Raw genomic sequence first — 20,291 nt, 5'->3', positions numbered from 1 at the left:
TCCTGCTCCTCATTCTTATGTTCAAAGTTCCTTCACCTGGTGGTTACTGTGCAGTTAAGGGTTGGCAGAAAATCATCAGTAGAGCGAAGTAGCCTAGTTTACATGGTTGCTAAAATGTGAATTAGGCAAAGTGAGAGCCACCACCATGAAAAAAAAGGTTGGAATGGATTTATCCTTTTTGCCAAACTATTTTAGTTTGCATTTAGTGCTGCTGTAAGAGCTGTAAGACCCACTCATAAACTAAAAGGTTACATGACCGAAATACCCTAGAGGTGGCCAAGTATCAGTTTACACATACAATCTCTGCAGTGCAGAAGGAGGCAATTCGACCTATCAAGTCTGCATTGACCCGACCTAAGCCCACTCCCTTGCCCTAACCCTGTAACCCAACCAAAACCTGCACTCTTAAAGGGCATTCAAGCATGGCCAATCCACCTAACCTGCACATCCTTGGACTGTGGGAGAAAACCGGAGCATCCAGAGGAAACCCACGCAGACACGGGGAGAACGTGCAAACTCCAGTCACCCAAAGCCGGAATTGAACCAGAGTCCCTGGCACTGTGAGGCAGCAGTGCTAACCACTGTGCCACCCCTTTACCAGTGATTGCAGTTCAAAAAGTATTGAAGCCGATATGACCCATTTGAATGTGTTTTATGTTGTTTTATCCAGTGGTAGGTACAAGTGCAACATTTCACTTCACGCTCTTCACTCAAGTCCCTAATCAAGGCTAACATGGGGGAAAGAGGAGTGATACTGAATTATTGCAGCAGGTTGGTCTCGCACAATTTTAAAACATTTTAGAGTACCAATTTCTTTTTTTTTGCCAATTGAGGGGCAATTTATCGTGTCCAATCCACCTACCCTGCACATCTTTGAGTTGTGGGGTGAGACCCACGCAGACACGGGGAGAATGTGCAAACTCCACACGGACAGTGACCCGGGATCAAACCTGGGACCTCAGCGCCGTGAGGCAGCAGTGCTAACCACTGCACCACCTGGTCTCACACATTTTAGTAGCTGGTTAAGGCACTAAGATGCTTCACCAAAAGTGGCTATTGAGGCTCTGACACAAATTATAAAGGTTTCGTTGAAGAGCGAGAACATAAAAGGGTCCAGGAGAATGGGATTAGAAAAGAAAGCTCCAGTGGAATAGCGGGCACAGCCAAAATTGGGCAGAATGGCAACCCGAGCTGTAATGTATTCTAAAAGTAATTCATTGTATGACATCTAATGACATTTTAATAAGGTGTTCAACGAAATGATTTATTTTTTGGATCTTATTGATCCGATTGAATTAGTGGTCTGATCTTTTGCCCATAATGTTCCTCTCGGAGTCTGCTAGCAGAGTGTTTTGCTTGTGTTAAGTTGACACTGGGAATGATCCGAAAACCAGGTTTTTTAGATGACCAACACACTGAAAATCAAACTCAAGATAGAAAGAGCTACAAACCGGAAAATGTCAATGATGCTCCACAGGTAAAAAACAACGAACACTGCTGCCTTACTCTGCATTTCCTCCTGGCTTCCAATCACCACAAACAGAATCATATTCCTCCCAATTACCTGTTAAAACAAATATATCCACATCATAAGTAGCAGCGTGCCGGCCTTGTCTCTGCATCACGAAGCAGCTGTCCAGCCAACTGAGCTAAACCCTGAATATGAATATAATTAGCAGCTAGCAAACATAAGGTGAGCCACATTGCAAGCTTAATTGATCATCTTAAATTGTTATTGTCACTCTTTCCACACTTGGGATTGTTGCCAACTTGCAGCCAATCAGCACCTTTTTCTCATGCAGTATAAATTGTTGCTCCCTTTCGCTATTCTTGTGTCTGTCCTGAGGAGTGCAAGATGAAAAGCTTCAACAGCACGTCTCTATTTTCAGCAATACCCAAGCTCAGTTTTATTTACATCCCAGTTTCTCAGAACACAAAGACAATGTCATACAGGCTATACAAGAACAGGACTAGGGCTATATTTTTTCACAAAAAAACATTCTCCAATCAAAAAAGGTGTGTGATTTGCCTTGCCTTTACACTCCTTCCCCTTTACCCACTCAACCTGTGCTGACTCGAGGACAGTACTGTACCTGGATTACTGCTGGCACCAGTCCTGTCTTCACCAAACCCAGCAATGGATTTATAACCTCCAAAATAGCAAACATCTGACAAAAATTTATCACATCACCAACGGCATGGAAAGTATCAAATAAAGAATCTGTAGATAGACACAAATGAAATATAATCATTAGCAAGGGCAACTGTAATGCCAGTTCTGACAACTTCACATTAAACATACCCACACTGCAGCTTAAATGCACATCCAATCCATGTAAAAATGGATTAAGCAAACCCATTCCACCATACTACTGCACAAAATCCCCAGAAGGATTTGGTATGATGAGATGGATTTGTGCTGCAGAGTGTAGTGATACTTAAACCTTGTCTAAGCAAAAGGTGGAGGGGGTGGAGTGCAAGGAGTCACAAATTTCATATATTTTCAGTGTTGTGGAGCCCCTTCATTTTAGCTGCTGCCTTACGTCAGGAACAAATTGCACAAGCAACATCCAGGAATCACCACCAGCTAAAAGAGGATCTGCTCAAATTGATTTACACTGTGGCTAGAAGAGCCAGTCAGCTGCTGGGTTTTCTACAATGAGAAGCTCGCCTCTTGATTCAGTAATGTCTCTCCACAATTTCTACAGTTCCAGCCAGGACTGTGATGAATGAAATGTGCACCACTTGCCTGGAGGAATGTAGCCATATTCAGGAGTTTGTTTTTTAAAATTTAAAGTACCCAATTAATTTTTTCCAATTGAGGGGTAATTTAGCGTGGCCAATCCACCCACCCTGCACATCTTTGGGTTGTGGAACCCACGCAAACACGGGGAGAATGTGCAAACTCCACACGGACAGTGACCCCACAACCGGGATCGAACCTGGGGCCTCGGCACCGTGAAGCAGCAGGACTAACCAATTCCGCCACCGTGCTACCCTTACATTCAGGAGTTGATCTATCAACATTTCCAAATGATCTTGTTTTTAACATTCAACATGCAAGTTTCCCAGCCCTTTTATAACCGCTCCACTTCGAGGCAAGTTTTGTTATATTATTTTCTTGGTCAAGTTACTGAATAAGATTTCCAAGCTGGAAAGCCAGCTGTTTTCAGGTACTGACAGTAAGAAGTCTTACACCAGGTTAAAGGCCAACAGGTGTGTACCGAATCACTAGCTTTCGGCGCGCAGCTCCTTCCTCAGGCATCTCTACATTCAGGTTCTTTGACACTGCAGAAATTGTGGAGATTTTGTTTTTACAACGACACGTTCTGCTTTTTTAAAAAAAGTCCCAATGTTCAAACCCACAACACTGGTCAGGGACTGACACTGTAACACTGGTCTAACCATGAAGTGGCAGATTTGAATTGTCTTCAGAATCACATAGAACACAGAACATACAGTGCAGAAGGAGGCCATTCAGCCCATCGAGTTTGCATCGACCCACTTAAGCCCTCACTTCCACCCAATCCCCGTAACCCAATAACCCCATCTAACCTTTTTGGACACTAAGGGCAATTGAGCATTGGATTGGATTGGATTTGTTTATTGTCACGTGTACCGAGGTACAGTGAAAAATATTTCTCTGCGAGCAGCTCAACAGATCATTAAGTACATGAGAAGAAAAGGGAATAAAAGAAAATACATAATAGGGCAACACAACATATACAATGTAACTACATAAGCACCGGCATCGGATGAAGCATACAGGGTATAGTGTTAATGAGGTCAGTCCATAAGAGGGTCATTTAGGAGTCTGGTGACAGTGGGGAAGAAGCTGTTTTTGAGTCTCTTCGTGCGTGTTCTCAGACTTCTGTATCTCCTGCCCGATGCAAGAAGTTGGAAGAGTGAGTAAGCCGGGTGGGAGGGTTCTTTGATTATACTGCCCGCTTTCCCCAGGCAGCGGGAGGTGTAGATGGAGTCAATGGATGGGAGGCAGGTTTGTTTGATTGCGGTCCTGGGCCGAGCAGTTGCCATACCAGGCTGTGATGCAGCCCGATAGGATGCTTTCTATGGTGCATCTGTAAAAGTTGGTAAGAGTCAATGTGGACATGCCGAATTTCCTTAGCTTCCTGAGGAAATGTAGGCGCTGTTGTGCTTTCTTGGTGGTAGCGTCGACGTGGGTGGATCAGGACAGATGTTTGGAGATGTGCACCCCTAGGAATTTGAAACTGCTAACCATCTCCACCTCGGCCCCGTTGATGCTGACAGGGGTGTGGACAGTACTTTGCTTCCTGAAGTCAATGACCAGCTCTTTAGTATTGCTGGCATTGAGGGAGAGATTGTTGTCGCTACACCACTCCACTAGGTTCTCTATCTCCCTCCTGTATTCCGACTCATCGTTAGATCCGGCCCACTATGGTCGTATCGTCAGCAAACTTGTAGATGGAGTTGGAACCAAGTTTTGCCACGCAGTCGTATGTGTACAGGGAGTAGAGTAGGGGGCTAAGTACGCAGCCTTGCGGGGCACCGGTGTTGAGGACTATTGTGGAGGAATATTGTTCATTCTTACTGATTGTGGTCGGTTGGTCAGAAAATCGAGGATCCAGTTGCAGAGTGGGGAGCCAAGTCCTAGGTTTTGGAGCTTTGATATGAGCTTGGCTGGGATTATGGTGTTGAAGGCAGAGCTGTAGTCAATAAATAGGAGTCTAATGTAGGAGTCCTTGTTTTCGAGATGCTCTAGGGATGAGTTTAGGGCCAGGGAAATGGTGTCTGATGTGGACCGGTTGCAGTGGTATGCGAATTGCAGTGGATCAAGGCGTTCTGGGAGTATGGAGGAGATGCGCTTCATGATCAACCTCTCGAAGCACTTCATTACGACTGAAGTCAGGGCCACTGGTCGGTAGTCATTGAGGCATGTTGCCTGGTTCTTCTTTGGTACCGGTATGATGGTGGTCTTCTTGAAGCAGGTGGGGACCTCGGAGTGGAGTAGGGACAGGTTAAAGATGTCCGTGAATACCTCTGCCAGCTGGTCCGCACAGGCTCGGAGTGCACGACCAGGGATCCCCGTCTGGGCCCGTCGCCTTCCGAGGGTTCACTTTCAGGAAGGCCAATCTGACTTCGGAAGCTGTGATGGTGGGTATGGGTGAATTATGGGCTGCTGGGGCACTCGCCAGCAGATTGTTGGTTACCTGCTCGAACCGAGCATAGAATGCATTGAGTTCATCGGGGAGGGGTGCGCTGCTGCCAGAGATACTGTTCGGCTTCGCTTTGTAGCCCGTTATGTTGTTTAGTCCTTGCCACAACCGCCGAGAGTCTGTCTGTGACTCTAGCTTGGTTTGATATTCTCTCTTGGCATTCCGGATGGCTTTGCGGAGGTCGTACCTGGATTTCTTGTATAGGTCAGGGTCATCTGCCTTGAACGCCTCAGATCTATCCTTCAGTAGGGAGTCAATCTCACGATTGAGCCATGGTTTCCGGTTGGGGAACGCACGTACTGCTTTCTTTGGCACGCAGTCATCCACACATTTGCTGATGAAGTCTGTGACGGTGGTGGCATACTCATTTAAGTTGGTCGCTGAGTTCTTAAATATGGACCAGTCCACTGTCTCTAAGCAGTCACGCAAGAGCTCTTCATGGCCAATCGACCTAACCTGCACGTCTTTGGACTGTGGGAGGAAACCGTAGCACCCGGAGGAAACCCACGCAGACACGGGGAGAACGTGTAGACTTCGCACAGTGACCCAGCGGGGAATCGAACCTGGGACCCTGGCGCTGTGAAGCCACAGTGCTATCCACGTGTGCTACCTTGCATCGGATACATTCGCAATCCTAAGAAATTAATCTAACAATCAACTGTCTCCTAACAGCAAAAGAAGATTCATTATAAGAAGGAATTGAGAGTGACAGAGGCAGGCTGCCACATTTCACACTACTTTACAGATTACTTAGTCACTTACCTTGTCCCAACACAAAGAGTCGCACTGTCATATTGACAAAGATCCAGGAGAAACCCAGGAATTGTACCAGGTTGTACATAAATAAATAACCTTTCCTCATGGTGACATACGCTTTTGTGAAGGAAAAAAAAAAAGTTAATGCTGCTGGAAAGAAAATTGTCCCCATTTTAATTACCTCAGTTAAGAACATGAGATATGAAACATACAACAGTATTAAAAACAAGCTTTCCCAAACCTTCAGGTCCATTAAATATAATCAGAACAAAGCAGTGAATAAATACGCAAATAAATAGGGCTGGTCTCTCTGGCCAGATTGCTAAGGCTCATTCTGCCAACTAGTCATGCTGTACGACACAATGAGGAACACCTATTCTGGGCGTAATTGCAGCGTCATCATTTTGAACAAACTGGATTTGATGATGTGGGTTATGCTTGTGTACTTCAAAGCATTTGGCAATTTTAATCAAATGGATTACTTTCCTCCCACTCTCCTTTAGGTTATTTTCTAAGTCGGTCCCTCTGTGCCTTGGTGCATTCCCAAGAGGACAATGGCTACCCTCTTCCCTGACCATGAAGCTCTCTTCCAAGTCACTTTGAAGAGTGACTCCAGGGTCATTCATTCTCAGGTTCTCTTTCCAGGCAGGCACTCTCCCCCATTGGAGCTAGCGGGATCAACACGTAGGGAATTATAGGCACAAAGGTGCATCATTGGTACATATCACACAATATTTCTCTTTCAGAGGGTTGGTGCACTCGATGGGCCGAATGGCCTCCTTCTGCACTGTCGGAATTCTACGATACTGGGTGCTAAAACAGGCCCTGTGTAATTGTACTTAAATTGAGCCTAAATTATCTCACTTAGAAACAATTCACTGTAATTATCTGATCCCACACAAGCTAAAAGGACTTCAGAATAATTACGGTTAATTTCAATCCTTTAATCAAACCAGTCCCATTTTCCACCATCCAACCCTGGGCCATGTAAAGTGGAAAATACAGAAAATGAGCCAGTCTTGTGTGGCACAAGAAACCCTCCACTAACCAGGAAGCAAAGTCAGGAATCTACTCACTCAGTTTAGAAAAATATAAAAATATGCAGAGGCACATGGCACTCTGTTGCTGTCACAATCACAGCACCAGCACCACTGTCATTGTTAAGCATACATGATCCTTATTAATACAAAAGGAAGGAAGTTATGCCAAATCTTTATAAAACATTGCTTAGTCCTCATCTGGAGTGAGTCCCACCCCTCCATCTCAATTCAAACAGTGATATGTTACAACGTTGTTGCCAACAGAAAAACACACAAAAATATTGAAAATAGTTTAACACTACTTTTATATAACAGGGTCTGATGTTCACAGACTGTCCAAGAACGTTGTTTATTGACACTTCTTGTGGTCTCTGGTTTTATTTGACTATCTAGCATTACAATGGAATCCCTGTACTTACAATTCTCCTGAATTCTTGATTCCAAACTTATTCTATTAATTTCTTTCTCTTCTTCCTACCAATGAAGCAGAGCAAGTGTAGAATTACTATAGTTATAGTCCCAAAATATCATCCAGTTTATTCGAAGATACTACTCCTGTTCGTTCAGGGAAAGATAGCGCAAACAAATCCAGAGCTCCCTGGATGACAAAAGAGATAGAAATTAAGGTAAATAAGAAAAAGTGTGTTTCTGACAGGTGTCAGGTAGACAATATAATTGAAAAGCAAGCTGACCATAGGAGGTTCAGAGGAGAAATGAAGAGGCAAAAAAAAGAAGCAAAGAGGGAGTATGAAAAGAGACTGGCAGTCAGCATAAAAGGAAATGCCAAAGTCTTCTTTTTATCACGCCTTTACTATTGATATGTCTATATGAGTAGGGCCAATAAGGGACCTAAAAGGAGATTTACATATGGAGGTAGAGGACATGACTGAGATATTGAATGAATGAATACATTGCATCTGCCTTACCAAGGAAGATGATGCAATCCAAGCCATGGTAAAAGAGAAAGTAAGTCAGACACTAGATGGATTGAACATTGAACAGGAGGAGGTATTGGATAGATTATCTGTATTTAAAGTTGATCAGGCAGCAGGTCGGATAAGAGGCACCCAAGGGTGCTGAAAGAGAGTGGAAATTCCAGAGGTACTGGCCATAATTGTTCAGTCTCCCTTAGACTTGGCGAGGTCCTAGAGGACGGGAGAATTGCAACATTACACGCCTGTTCAAAAAAGGGTGTAAAAGATCAGCCATTACAGGTCAGTCAGTTTAACGTCAAGGTGGGGAAATTTCTAGAAACAGTGATCCAGAACAAAGTTATTAATCACACGGACAAACGTGGGTTAATTAAGGAAACGGACAACACAAAGGTTGGTGGAATTGCGAATAGCGATGAGGACTGTCAGAGGATACAGCAGGATTTAGATCGTTTGGAGACTTGGGCAGAGAGATGGCAGATGGAGTTTAATCCGGACAAATGTGAGGTAATGCATTTTGGAAGGTCTAATACAGGTAGGGAATATACAGTGAATGGTAGAACCCTCCAGAGTATTGATAGTCAGAGAGATCTAGGTGTACAGGTCCACAAATCACTGAAAGGGGCAACACAGGTGGAGAAGGTAGTCAAGAAGGCATACGGTATGCTTGCCTTCATTGGTCGGAGCATTGAGTATAAGAATTGGCAAGTCATGTTGCAGCTGTATAGAACCTTAGTTAGGCCACACTTGGAGTATAGTGTTCAATTCTGGTCGCCATACGACCAGAAGGATGTGGAGGCTTTAGAGAGGGTGCAGAAAAGATTTACCAGGATGTTACCTGGTATGGAGGGCAGTAGCTACGAGGAGAGGTTGAATAAACTAGGTTTGTTCTCACTGGAACGAAGGAGGTTGAGGGGCGACCTGATAGAGGTCTACAAAATGATGAGGGGCATAGGCAGGGTGGATAGTCAGAGACTTTTCCCCGGGGTAGAGGGGTCAATTACTAGGGGACATTGGTTTACGTTGTGAGGGGCAAGGTTTAGAGGCAAGTTTTTTTACACAGAGGATAGTGGATGCCTGGAACCCGCTGCCGGAGGAGGTGGTGGAAGCAGGGACAATAGTGACGTTTAAGGGGCATCTTGACAAATACATGAATAGGGTGGGAATAGAGGGATATAGACCCCGGAAGTGTAGAAGATTTTAGTTTAGTCGGGCAGCATGGTCGGCACGGGCTTGGGGGGCAGAAGGGCCTGTTCCTGTGCTGTACTTTTCTTTGGTCTTTTGAAAGCCAGTGTGGATTTCTTAAAAGAAATTCATGATTAATTAATTTGCTGGAGTTTTTTGAAAGGGTAACAGAGTGGGTTTATGAAGGCAATGCTGTTGATGTGGTATACATGGACTTCCAACAGTGCCACATAACAGACTTGCAAACTCAGATATGGTTCCTGGAATAAGCAACATGGATACAGAAATAGATCAGCAACAGGAAACAAGTAGCGCTGATTGCGGGATGTTTTTCTTGCTGGAGTTACCCAGGGGGTCAGTGTTGGAGCCCTTGCTTTTCCTGATATATATATTAATCACCTAAACATTGGAGTGCAGGGCACAATTTCAAAGTTTGCAGATGATGCAAAACTTGGAAGCATTGTGAACTGAGGATGATTGTGCCGAACTTCAAAAGGACATTGACAAGTTGGTGGAGTGGGCCACAGGTGGCAGATGAAGTTCAATGTGAAGAAACATTGTAGGAAGAATGTGGCAAGAATATAAAATCAAGAGTACAATTCTAAATGGGCGGCAGGGGCAGAGGGACCTGGGTGTATCTGTGCATCGATATTGAAGGTGGCAGCACAGGTGGAGAGAGCAGTTAATATGGCAAACAGTATCCCGGGCTTTATTAATAGGGGCATAGAGCACAAGAGCGAGGAGGTTATGCTGAACTTAATGAGTCATTAGTTCAGCCTCAGTTGGAGTAGTGTGTTGAGTTCTGGATGTCGCACTGGATGTAAAGGCATTGGAGAGAGTACAGAAAGATTTACAAGAATGGTTCCAGTGATGAGGAACTTCAGTTATGAGGATAGATTGGAGAGGTTGGGACTGTTCTCCTTGCAGAGAAGGCGGCTGAGGAGATTTGATAGAGGTAACCATGCGAGGTCTGGACATTTTCATGCAGCAAGTGGTTAGGGTCTGGAATGTACTGCAAAAGGGATTTAGACTTATCTCAATAGGATGTATGTGGAGGACTGAGAGGGTGCAGGGGAAAGGGTTCTAGGTGATGCTCATTCGGAGAGCCAGTGCAGAGATGATGGGCCGATTGGCCTTCCTCTGCAATGCAACAAATCTGGGACTCTGTAAAATGGTTAAAAGGTACAATTTGGAGAAATGTCCATGGAATAAGCAGTATGGAAAGAAGGGTGATATTACAGGAACCTCACCGAGTGCTCTCCTGCACCTCAGCAGAATCTTTGTCAGACAATCATGGAATAAAGGTCATCAGCCTTTTAATTTAAATAAAAGATAAATACTTCTAAGGCTACACAATAGGAGTGTAGTACTGAGTGGCACAGACCAGGCTCGCTGTGTGACCTGCACTGTCAGCTAACGTCAATCATAAAAAAACATTAAAATCTGTGCTTAAACACAAAGTACTGGTACATCCAATAATCAAATAGCCGACCAAAGAATGGCCACCTGGACAGGTTAGCAAAGGCAGCCAGTACTGGGAGGCATGGTGGCGCAGTGGTTAGCACGGCTGCCTCACAGCACTAAGGTTCCAGGTCACTGTCTGTGTGGAATTTGCACATTCTACCCGTGTCTGTGTGGGTCTTACCCCCACAACCCACAAATGTGCAGGGTAGGTGGATTGGCCACGCTAAATTGTCCCTTAATTGGGAAAAATCAATTGGGTACTCTAAATGGTTTTTTTAAATTATCTTCTCACACTGGATTACCTCCCAAAACAGGTTACCCACTTTGGTCAGCAGTGTTGGATCATTTACCTCCCGAAACAAGTTACTCACTTGGGTCAGCAGTGTTGGATCATTTAAAGCAAGATGAAAGATGGAATAAACACTTGCAAAACAATATGTATTAACCACAATTAATTTCTTCCGGTGGCAGCATGTTGGAGGAGGGCGCATGTTGGACGGCTGCTGCTCGAGGCTTGATTTTTTTAGAATTAAATGCCCGGTCCCAGGGGCAGGAAGAACGATGTCCAAAACCCAAAGGTTCGCCGTTGAGTGGAAGGGTCGGCTCAGCAACTAGAAGGAAGACAGAGGCTGGGCGGGGCCACACTGTTCACGGCAGAAAAGCTGACCAAGGTGATGGTTGGGGAACTTGAACAACAGTTCGCAAAGCACGTGGAGGTGATGAGGAAAGAGATGATGTTAGCGTTGAAAGTGCAGGTGGAGGGGGCGATTGCCCCCGTGAGGGCGGTGGTATCGAGAGCATCGGCTGAGGTGCGGGAGCAGGGTGAGGCACTGAAGGAAGTGGAAGAGGCCTTGTCATAACACAGTGATCAAGTCACCTCGATGGGTGAGGTGCTGCAGAGCGTGATGGATGCCAACAAGGGTCTGTGAGCCAAAGTGGAGGACCTGGAAAACAGATCTAGGCGGCAAAATCTGAGGATCGTGGGCCTGCCCGGAGGGGTGGAGCTCCCCAGGCCGACGGAGTATTTTGCCAGGATGTTGGAGGAGCTGTTGGGGGAGGGAGAAGATTCCCCTTGGTATGAACTGGATCATAAGGCGTGGAGGGCTATACCAAAGGCGAATGAGCCACCAAGAGCAGTGATTATTTGTTTCCGTAGGTACTGCGTGAAGGAGAAGGTCCTGAGTTGGGCAAAGCAGAAGGGGGAGGTGCAGTGGCCTGGAGCTGGTATACGTATTTACCAGGACTTTGCTGTGGAGCTGGCGAGGAGACGGGTGGCCTTCGGCCAAGTGAAGGCGGCACTGTATAACAGCGGGGTGTGGTTCGGCATAGTGTACCCAGCTAAGTTGAGGGTGACCTACAACTCCAAAGACTTTTATTTTGAGATGGTGGAAGAGACGGAGGCATTTGTGAAGCCACATATTCCATGTGAAAGACCACACATGGAATACTATGTTCAGTTCTGGTCACCCTATTATCGGAAGGATATTGTTAAACTGAAAAAAGTACAGAAGGGATTTACCAGGATGCTACCAGGACTTGATGGTCTGAGTTATAAGGAGAGGCTGGGACATTTTCCCCTGGAGCGTAGGAGGCTTAGGGTTGATCTTATAGAGGTCTATAAAATAATGAAAAAGAAAATGCTGGAAAATCTCAGCAAGTCTGGCAGCATCTGTAGGGAGAAAAAAGAGCTAACGTTTCGAGTCTGATGACTCTTTGTCAAAGCTATAAAATAATAAGTGTAGATAAGATAGATAGTCAACATATTTTCCCAAAGGTAGAGGAGTCTAGAACTAGAGGGCATAGGTTTAAGGTGAGAGGGGAGAGATACAAAAGAGACCAGAGGGGAAATCTCTTGACACAGAGGGTGATGAACATCTGGAATGAGCTGCCAGAGGCAGTGGTAGAGGCGGGTACAATTTTGTCTTTTAAAAAGCAGTAAGCCAGTTACATGGGCAGGGTGGGTATAGGGGGATATGGGCCAAATGCGGGCAAATGGGACTAGCTTAGTGATAGAAACTGGGCGCATGGACAAGCTGGGCCGAAGGGCCTGTTTCCTTGCTGTAAACATTTATGACTCTCTGTTCCCTGATTCCAGAGGTGGTGTCCATTCTGAGAATTTGGAAGCAGTTCAGGCAGCATTTTAAGCTCTGTTCCTGTATTGGCTAGCCCCCATCTGCAACAACCACCTTTTCCTGCCAGCTGGTTTGGACCCAATCTTTAAGTCATGGGAGGGGAAGGGTTTCGAGTCCTGTTTGTGGAGGGGAGGTTTGTCAGTTTTAAGCAGTTAGTGGAGAAATTCCAATTGTCTGGTTCCAGTCTTTTCAGGTATTTTCAGATTCACGATTGTTTGTGCAAGGCTTTCCCTCGGCACCACGCTCTTCCCTGTTCAAGGGGATTTTATCTTTGTCCGGGTCTGACTGGGAGGGAGGGGGGACTATTTCTGACATATATGACCATACCCACTCAGCGGAGTCAGCTCCATTGAGTGAGGTGAGGATGAAATGGGAGGGTCAACTGAGTCCCATTCTGGATGGTGAGATGTGGAGCGAGGTCCTTCGCAGGGTCAATCACACGTCTTCGGTGCTCGGCTAAGTTTGACTCAGTTCAAGGTGGTCCATAGAGCGCATCTGGCAAAAGCGAGGCCGAGTGGATTTTTCTCTGGGGTGGAGGACAAGTGTGAGAGCTGCCCTCGGGGGCTGGCTAACCACACTCGTATGCCCTGGTCTGGCCCCAAGTTGGACAGATTCTGGGTCTCTTTCTTCAACACCTTGTCGAAGATACGCAATGCCGATTTGGATCCATGTCCGCTGGTGGTCATTTCTGGGGTATCAGACTCTGGGTGAACGCAGATGTTCTCCTTCATCTCTTTGATAACCTGGAGGCAAGATCTACTTGGGTGGAGATCTCCTAATCCGCCTCGTGCCTCAGCCTGGTTGGGTGACCTCATGTCTTTTTTACATTTGGAGAAGGTTAAGTTCACTATTAGAAGGTCGGTAGCAGGGTTTGACCTAAGATGGCAGCCGTTGATTTACTTTTTAAGGAGCTAGTTACCGTCAGCTCATCGGGGATTGAGTTTAGTTTTTGGGGTTAAAGTTAATCTGTGCATTTTGCTTGTTAGTCTCTTTCTCCCATTGTGTAATGTTGGTTAATTGTGTTGTATGATTTTATTTAAGTGTTGTACTGAACTTGGCTATAGGCGGACAGGTCAGGTGTCTTTCATGCAGCGGTGCAGACTCGATTGGCTGAAGGGCCTCTTCTGCACTATAATTCTGTGAACTACATCAGACTATTGCCAGTTTCACATCCGTTGTCCAGATGGCGTGTTTTATTAACAATGTCAATTTGGTGGTTACTTGGCAATAATGTAATCAGGTTTAGAATCATTGAATTCTACAGTGCAGAAAGAAGCCATTTGGCCCATTGAGTCTGCACTGGCCCTCCAAAAGAACCCTCTAACCTAGGCCCAGTTCCCCGCCCTATCCCCGTAACCCCACCTAACCTTTTGGACACAAAGGGCAATTTAGCACAGCCAATCCACCTAACCTATGCATTTTTGAACTGTGGGAGGAAACCGGAGAACCCGGTGGAAACTCACACAGACACGGGGAGAACGTGCAGACTCCACACAGACAGTGACCCAAGGTCAGAATCGACCTGGGGCCCTGGCGCTGTGAGGCAGCAGTGCTAACCGCTGTGCCATCATGCCTCCCTTTGCGCTATGGACGAAAACTAGGTTTGATAGAGAATGTTCAACATGAATTCTCAAACAGGGACTTCCGGGTGCGGCGATGACCAGCTGAGTCGCACGTTTCGGCAGCTCCCTGTGAAACGTACTTTTGGGCTCTTGATAGGAGCCCCAACGGCAATTTTGACGGCTAAAAACACTGTGCGGTAAACCAGAAGGGAATCCCCCCTGGATACGGATGGAAAAAGGAGAGGGAAGTGGCCAGATTGCAGTGGATCCTTTAGAACAGCGGCAAGGCAGGCAAGCAAAAACCAAGATGGCGTCGGAAGGTGGCAGTTTAACATGGGGCCCTGAACAACAAGAGTTCTTGAAATGCTGTGTGGAAGAGATCAAAAAGGAAATGAAGAAAGAGCTGTTGGCCCCGATAATACAGGCGATCGAAGGGCTAAAGGAGGAACAAAAGACCCAGGAGCGGGAGCTTCAGGTCGTGAAGGCAAAGGCAGCCGAGAATGAGGACGATATACAGGGCCTGGTGGTGAAGACGGAGACGCAGGAGGCACATCAGAAACGATGTGTGGAAAGGTTGGAGGCACTGGAAAACAACGCAAGGAGGAACAACCTGAGGATTCTTGGTCTTCCTGAAGGTGTGGAGGGAGCGGACGTCGGGGCATATGTGAGCACGATGCTGCACTCGTTAATGGGAGCGGAGGCCCCGGCAGGTCCGTTGGAGGTGGAGGGAGCATACCGAGTGATGGCGCGAGGACCGAGAGCAGGAGAAATTCCTAGAGCCATAGTGGTGAGATTCCTCCGTTTTAAGGATAGAGAAATGGTCCTTAGATGGGCGAAGAAAACTCGGAGTAGTAAATGGGAGAACGCGGTGATCCGCGTTTATCAAGACTGGAGTGCGGAGGTGGCGAGAAGGAGGGCGAGCTTTAATCGGGCCAAGGCGGTGCTTCATAAAAAGAAGATAAAATTTGGAATGCTGCAACCGGCAAGACTGTGGGTCACATATCGAGAGAGGCACCACTACTTTGAGACGGCGGATGAAGCGTGGACTTTTATTGTGGAAGAAAAACTGGAATGAGCGGGTTATTAAAAAGAACGTTCGAACAAAGTGGTGGGGCGAATGTGGGGGGCAAAGAGGGGTTTTATGTGCTAATCCTGCGATGTGGTAACTTTTCTCTCTCCCACAGGTGGGGATGGGGGGAGGAGGGGAGGTGGAGGAGATGGGGCGTTGGCCATTGGGGGCGGGGCCAAGGGAGAAGCGCGGGCTTGGTTCCCGCGCTATGATAATCATGGCGGGAATAGAGAAGCAGGAAGGAGGGGGCGTCGCACGGTGCGAGCCGAGGTCACGGGGGGAAGCCGAGGTCAGCCAGAGTTTGCTGACTTCTGGGAGCAACATGGGGGGAGTAATTACGCTAGCGGGGGATCTAGCGGGCGGGGTGGGAGGGGGGAATTACTGGGTTGCTGCTACTGGGGAGAGGGGGGAGCTGGTATGGGAGAGGATGGGCCGGGGGGCACCGCCTGGGGGAGATACAGCTGCGTGGGAACCGGGTGAGGAGCTGGAAAAAGGTGATGGCTAATCGACAAGGGGGGGGTAGGAAGCCCCCCAACTCGGCTGATCACGTGGAACGTGAGAGGGCTGAACGGGCCGATAAAGAGGGCACGGGTACTCGCACACCTTAAGAAACTTAAGGCAGATGTGGTTATGTTACAGGAAACGCACCTGAAACTGATAGACCAGGTTAGAGCTACGCAAAGGATGGGTGGGGCAGGTGTTCCATTCGGGGCTAGATGCGAAAAACAGGGGGGTGGCTATATTAGTGGGGAAGCGGGTAATGTTCGAGGCAAAGACTATAGTGGCGGATAACGGGGGCAGATACGTGATGGTGAGTGGCAAACTACAGGGGGAGACGGTGGTTTTGGTAAACGTATATGCCCGAACTGGGATGATGCCAATTTTATGAGGCGGATGCTAGGACGCATTCCGGACCTAGAGATGGGAAAGCTGATAATGGGGGGAGATTTTAATACGGTGTTGGAACCAGGGCTGGATAGGTCGAAGTCCAGGACTGGAAGGAGGCCGGCAGCAGCCAAGGTACTTAAAGATTTTATGGAGCAGATGGGAGGTGTAGACCCGTGGAGATTTAGCAGACCTAGGAGTAAGGAGTTCTCGTTTTTCTCCTATGTCCATAAAGTCTACTCGCGAATAGACTTTTTTGTGCTGGGTAGGGCATTGATCCCGAAGGTGAGGGGAACGGAGTATACGGCTATAGCCATTTCGGATCACGCTCCACACTGGGTGGACTTGGAGATAGGGGAGGAAACAGGAGGGCGCCCACCCTGGAGAATGGACATGGGACTAATGGCAGATGAGGGGGTGTGTCTAAGGGTGAGGGGGTGCATTGAAAAGTACTTGGAACTCAATGATAATGGGGAGGTCCAGGTGGGAGTGGTCTGGGAGGCGTTGAAGGCGGTGGTTAGAGGGGAGCTGATATCAATAAGGGCACATAAAGGGAAGCAGGCGAGTAAGGAACGGGAGCGGTTGCTGCAAGAACTTTTGAGGGTGGACAGACAATATGCGGAAGCACCGGGGGAGGGACTGTACAGGGAAAGGCAAAGGCTACATGTAGAATTTGACTTGCTGACTACAGGCACTGCAGAGGCACAATGGAGGAAGGCACAGGGTGTACAGTACGAATATGGGGAGAGGGCGAGCAGGTTGCTGGCACACCAATTGAGGAAAAGGGGAGCAGCGAGGGAAATAGGGGGAGTGAGGGATGAGGAAGGAGAGATGGAGCAGGGAGCGGAGAGAGTGAATGGAGTGTTCAAGACATTTTATAAAAAATTATATGAAGCTCAACCCCCGGATGGGAGGGAGAGAATGATGGGCTTCTTGGATCGGCTGGAATTTCCCAAGGTGGAAGAGCAGGAAAGGGTGGGACTGGGAGCACAGATTGAGGTAGAAGAAGTGGTGAAAGGAATTAGGAGCATGCAGGCGGGAAAGGCCCCGGGACCGGATGGATTCCCAGTCGAATTCTATAGAAAATATGTGGACTTGCTCGCCCCGGTACTGACGAGGACCTTTAATGAGGCAAAGGAAAGGGGACAACTGCCCCCGACTATGTCTGAAGCAACGATATCGCTTCTCTTAAAGAAGGATAAGGACCCGCTACAATGCGGGTCCTATAGACCTATTTCCCTCCTAAATGTAGATGCCAAGGTCCTGGCCAAGGTAATGGCAATGAGAATAGAGGAATGTGTCCCGGGGGTGGTCCACGAGGACCAAACTGGGTTTGTGAAGGGGAGACAGCTGAACACGAATATACGGAGGTTGTTAGGGGTAATGATGATGGCCCCACCAGAGGGAGAAACGGAGATAGTAGTGGCGATGGATGCCGAGAAAGCATTTGATAGAGTGGAGTGGGATTATTTGTGGGAGGTGTTGAGGAGATTTGGTTTTGGAGAGGGGTATGTTAGATGGGTGCAGCTGTTGTATAGGGCCCCAGTGGCGAGCGTGGTCACGAATGGACGGGGATCTGCATATTTTCGGCTCCATAGAGGGACAAGGCAGGGATGCCCTCTGTCCCCATTATTGTTTGCACTGGCGATTGAGCCCCTGGCGATAGCGTTGAGGGGTTCCAAGAAGTGGAGGGGAGTACTTAGGGGAGGAGAAGAGCACCGGGTATCTTTGTATGCGGACGATTTGCTACTATACGTGGCGGACCCGGCGGAGGGGATGCCAGAAATAATGCGGATACTTGGGGAGTTTGGGGATTTTTCAGGGTATAAATTGAACATGGGGAAAAGTGAGTTGTTTGTGATGCATCCAGGGGAGCAGAGTAGAGAAATAGAGGACCTACCGTTGAGGAAGGTAACAAGGGACTTTCGTTACCTGGGGATCCAGATAGCTAAGAATTGGGGCACATTGCATAGGTTAAATTTAACGCGGTTGGTGGAACAGATGGAGGAGGATTTCAAGAGATGGGATATGGTATCCCTGTCAATGGCAGGGAGGGTGCAGGCGGTTAAGATGGTGGTCCTCCCGAGATTCCTCTTTGTGTTTCAGTGCCTCCCGGTGGTGATTACGAAGGCTTTTTTTAAAAGGATTGAAAAGAGCATCATGGGTTTTGTGTGGGCCGGGAAGACCCCGAGAGTGAGGAAGGGATTCTTACAGCGTAGCAGGGATAGGGGGGGGCTGGCACTACCGAGCCTAAGTGAGTATTATTGGGCCGCTAATATTTCAATGGTGAGTAAGTGGATGGGAGAGGAGGAGGGAGCGGCGTGGAAGAGATTAGAGAGGGCGTCCTGTAGGGGGACTAGCCTACAGGCTATGGTGACAGCCCCATTGCCGTTCTCACCGAGGAACTACACCACAAGCCCGGTGGTGGTGGCTACACTGAAGATTTGGGGACAGTGGAGACGGCATAGGGGAAAGACTGGAGCCTTGGGGGGGTCCCCGATAAGAAACAACCATAGGTTTGCCCCGGGGGGAATGGATGGGGGATATGGAATGTGGCAAAGAGCAGGAATAACGCAACTGAAAGATCTGTTTGTGGATGGGAAGTTCGCGAGTCTGGGAGCGCTGACCGAGAAATATGGGTTGCCCCAAGGGAATGCATTCAGGTATATGCAACTGAGGGCTTTTGCGAGGCAACAGGTGAGGGAATTCCCGCAGCTCCCGACACAAGAGGTGCAGGACAGAGTGATCTCAAAGACATGGGTGGGGGATGGTAAGGTGTCAGATATATATAGGGAAATGAGGGACGAAGGGGAGACTATGGTAGATGAACTAAAAGGGAAATGGGAAGAAGAGCTGGGGGAGGAGATCGAGGAGGGGCTGTGGGCAGATGCCCTAAGCAGGGTAAACTCGTCGTCCTCGTGTGCCAGGCTAAGCCTGATTCAGTTTAAGGTATTACACAGGGCACATATGACTGGAGCACGGCTCAGTAAATTTTTTGGGGTGGAGGATAGGTGTGCGAGGTGCTCGAGAAGCCCAGCGAATCATACCCATATGTTTTGGCCATGCCCGGCACTACAGGGGTTTTGGATGGGGGTGACAAAGGTGCTTTCAAAAGTAGTAGGAGTCCGGGTCGAACCAAGCTGGGGGTTGGCTATATTTGGGGTTGCACAAGAGCCGGGAGTGCAGGAGGCGAGAGAGGCCGATGTTTTGGCCTTTGCGTCCCTAGTAGCCCGGCGCAGGATATTGCTAATGTGGAAAGAAGCCAAGCCCCCGGGGGTGGAGACCTGGATAAATGACATGGCGGGGTTTATAAAGCTAGAGCGGATTAAGTTCGTCCTAAGGGGGTCGGCTCAAGGGTTCACCAGGCGGTGGCAACCGTTCGTCGAATACCTCGCAGAAAGATAGACGGAATGGGAAAAAGAAGGCAGCAGCAGCAGCCCAGGATCGGGGGGGGGGGGGAGGAGGAACCAGAAGGACTCTCAGGGTTGTTAACATATACTGTATAGTATGTATAGATCGTTGCTACAGATAATTATATATTGGACTGTTAAATTATATTTTTGGAGAGTGTTACTTGTGACAAGGCAGTTGCCAATTAGGGCTAGTTTTCATTTTTGTTATTTATTATTTATTCATTTTTTGTTTATAAAATAGGTCATTGTTATTTGTGTTGTTATAATATTGTGTAAAGGATGCACAATGTACTGTGTTGGTTGACCAAAAATTTTCAATAAAATATTTAACAAAAAAAAAAAAATGAATTCTCAAACAGCGAGTGGTTTTGAAGCAGAAGTAGAGAAAGGAAAGGGCAATTCTTTAACCCAATACCACTGGTAGAGCCTCCTCACTGAACTTGCCTTTGCCTGGAGTTCCATTTCAGCGTCAGACTCGTCCTGCCAACGGTCAAAATCAGGAACCAAGAATATTGGCTTCTTTTCTTGTTTGGTAAGCCTGTCCCACCATCTGTTCTCCGATTTCTTCACTGTGATAGTTACCTGTCTTTCCGTGGCCCTGAACACGGGCTATAAACACACAACAAGTTTTGGTGTAAATTTCCTGCCAGCAAGTCTA

The 20,291-nt window shown here is 47.4% G+C and overlaps 1 protein-coding gene across 1 annotated transcript in view; it reads right to left on the bottom strand.

Annotated features, from left to right (window-relative positions):
* The window catches only part of LOC140387352 (very-long-chain (3R)-3-hydroxyacyl-CoA dehydratase-like), a 47,748-nt gene that overhangs the window by 6,690 nt on the left and 20,767 nt on the right, over positions 1–20,291 (bottom strand). The window contains exons 4-8 of the mRNA XM_072470306.1: positions 20,074–20,242; positions 7,411–7,461; positions 5,958–6,068; positions 2,094–2,221; positions 1,452–1,564 (exon numbers count right to left, since the gene is read on the bottom strand). Of these exons, the coding sequence (XP_072326407.1) occupies positions 1,452–1,564; positions 2,094–2,221; positions 5,958–6,068; positions 7,411–7,461; positions 20,074–20,242 (572 nt within the window). The remainder of the gene's footprint in view (positions 1–1,451; positions 1,565–2,093; positions 2,222–5,957; positions 6,069–7,410; positions 7,462–20,073; positions 20,243–20,291) is intronic.

Source organism: Scyliorhinus torazame, chromosome 12 (assembly GCF_047496885.1).
Source record: "Scyliorhinus torazame isolate Kashiwa2021f chromosome 12, sScyTor2.1, whole genome shotgun sequence".
Lineage (NCBI taxonomy): Eukaryota > Metazoa > Chordata > Chondrichthyes > Carcharhiniformes > Scyliorhinidae > Scyliorhinus > Scyliorhinus torazame.
Note: the sequence above shows the minus strand (reverse complement) of the source record. Positions and strands in the feature narration are given on the sequence as shown.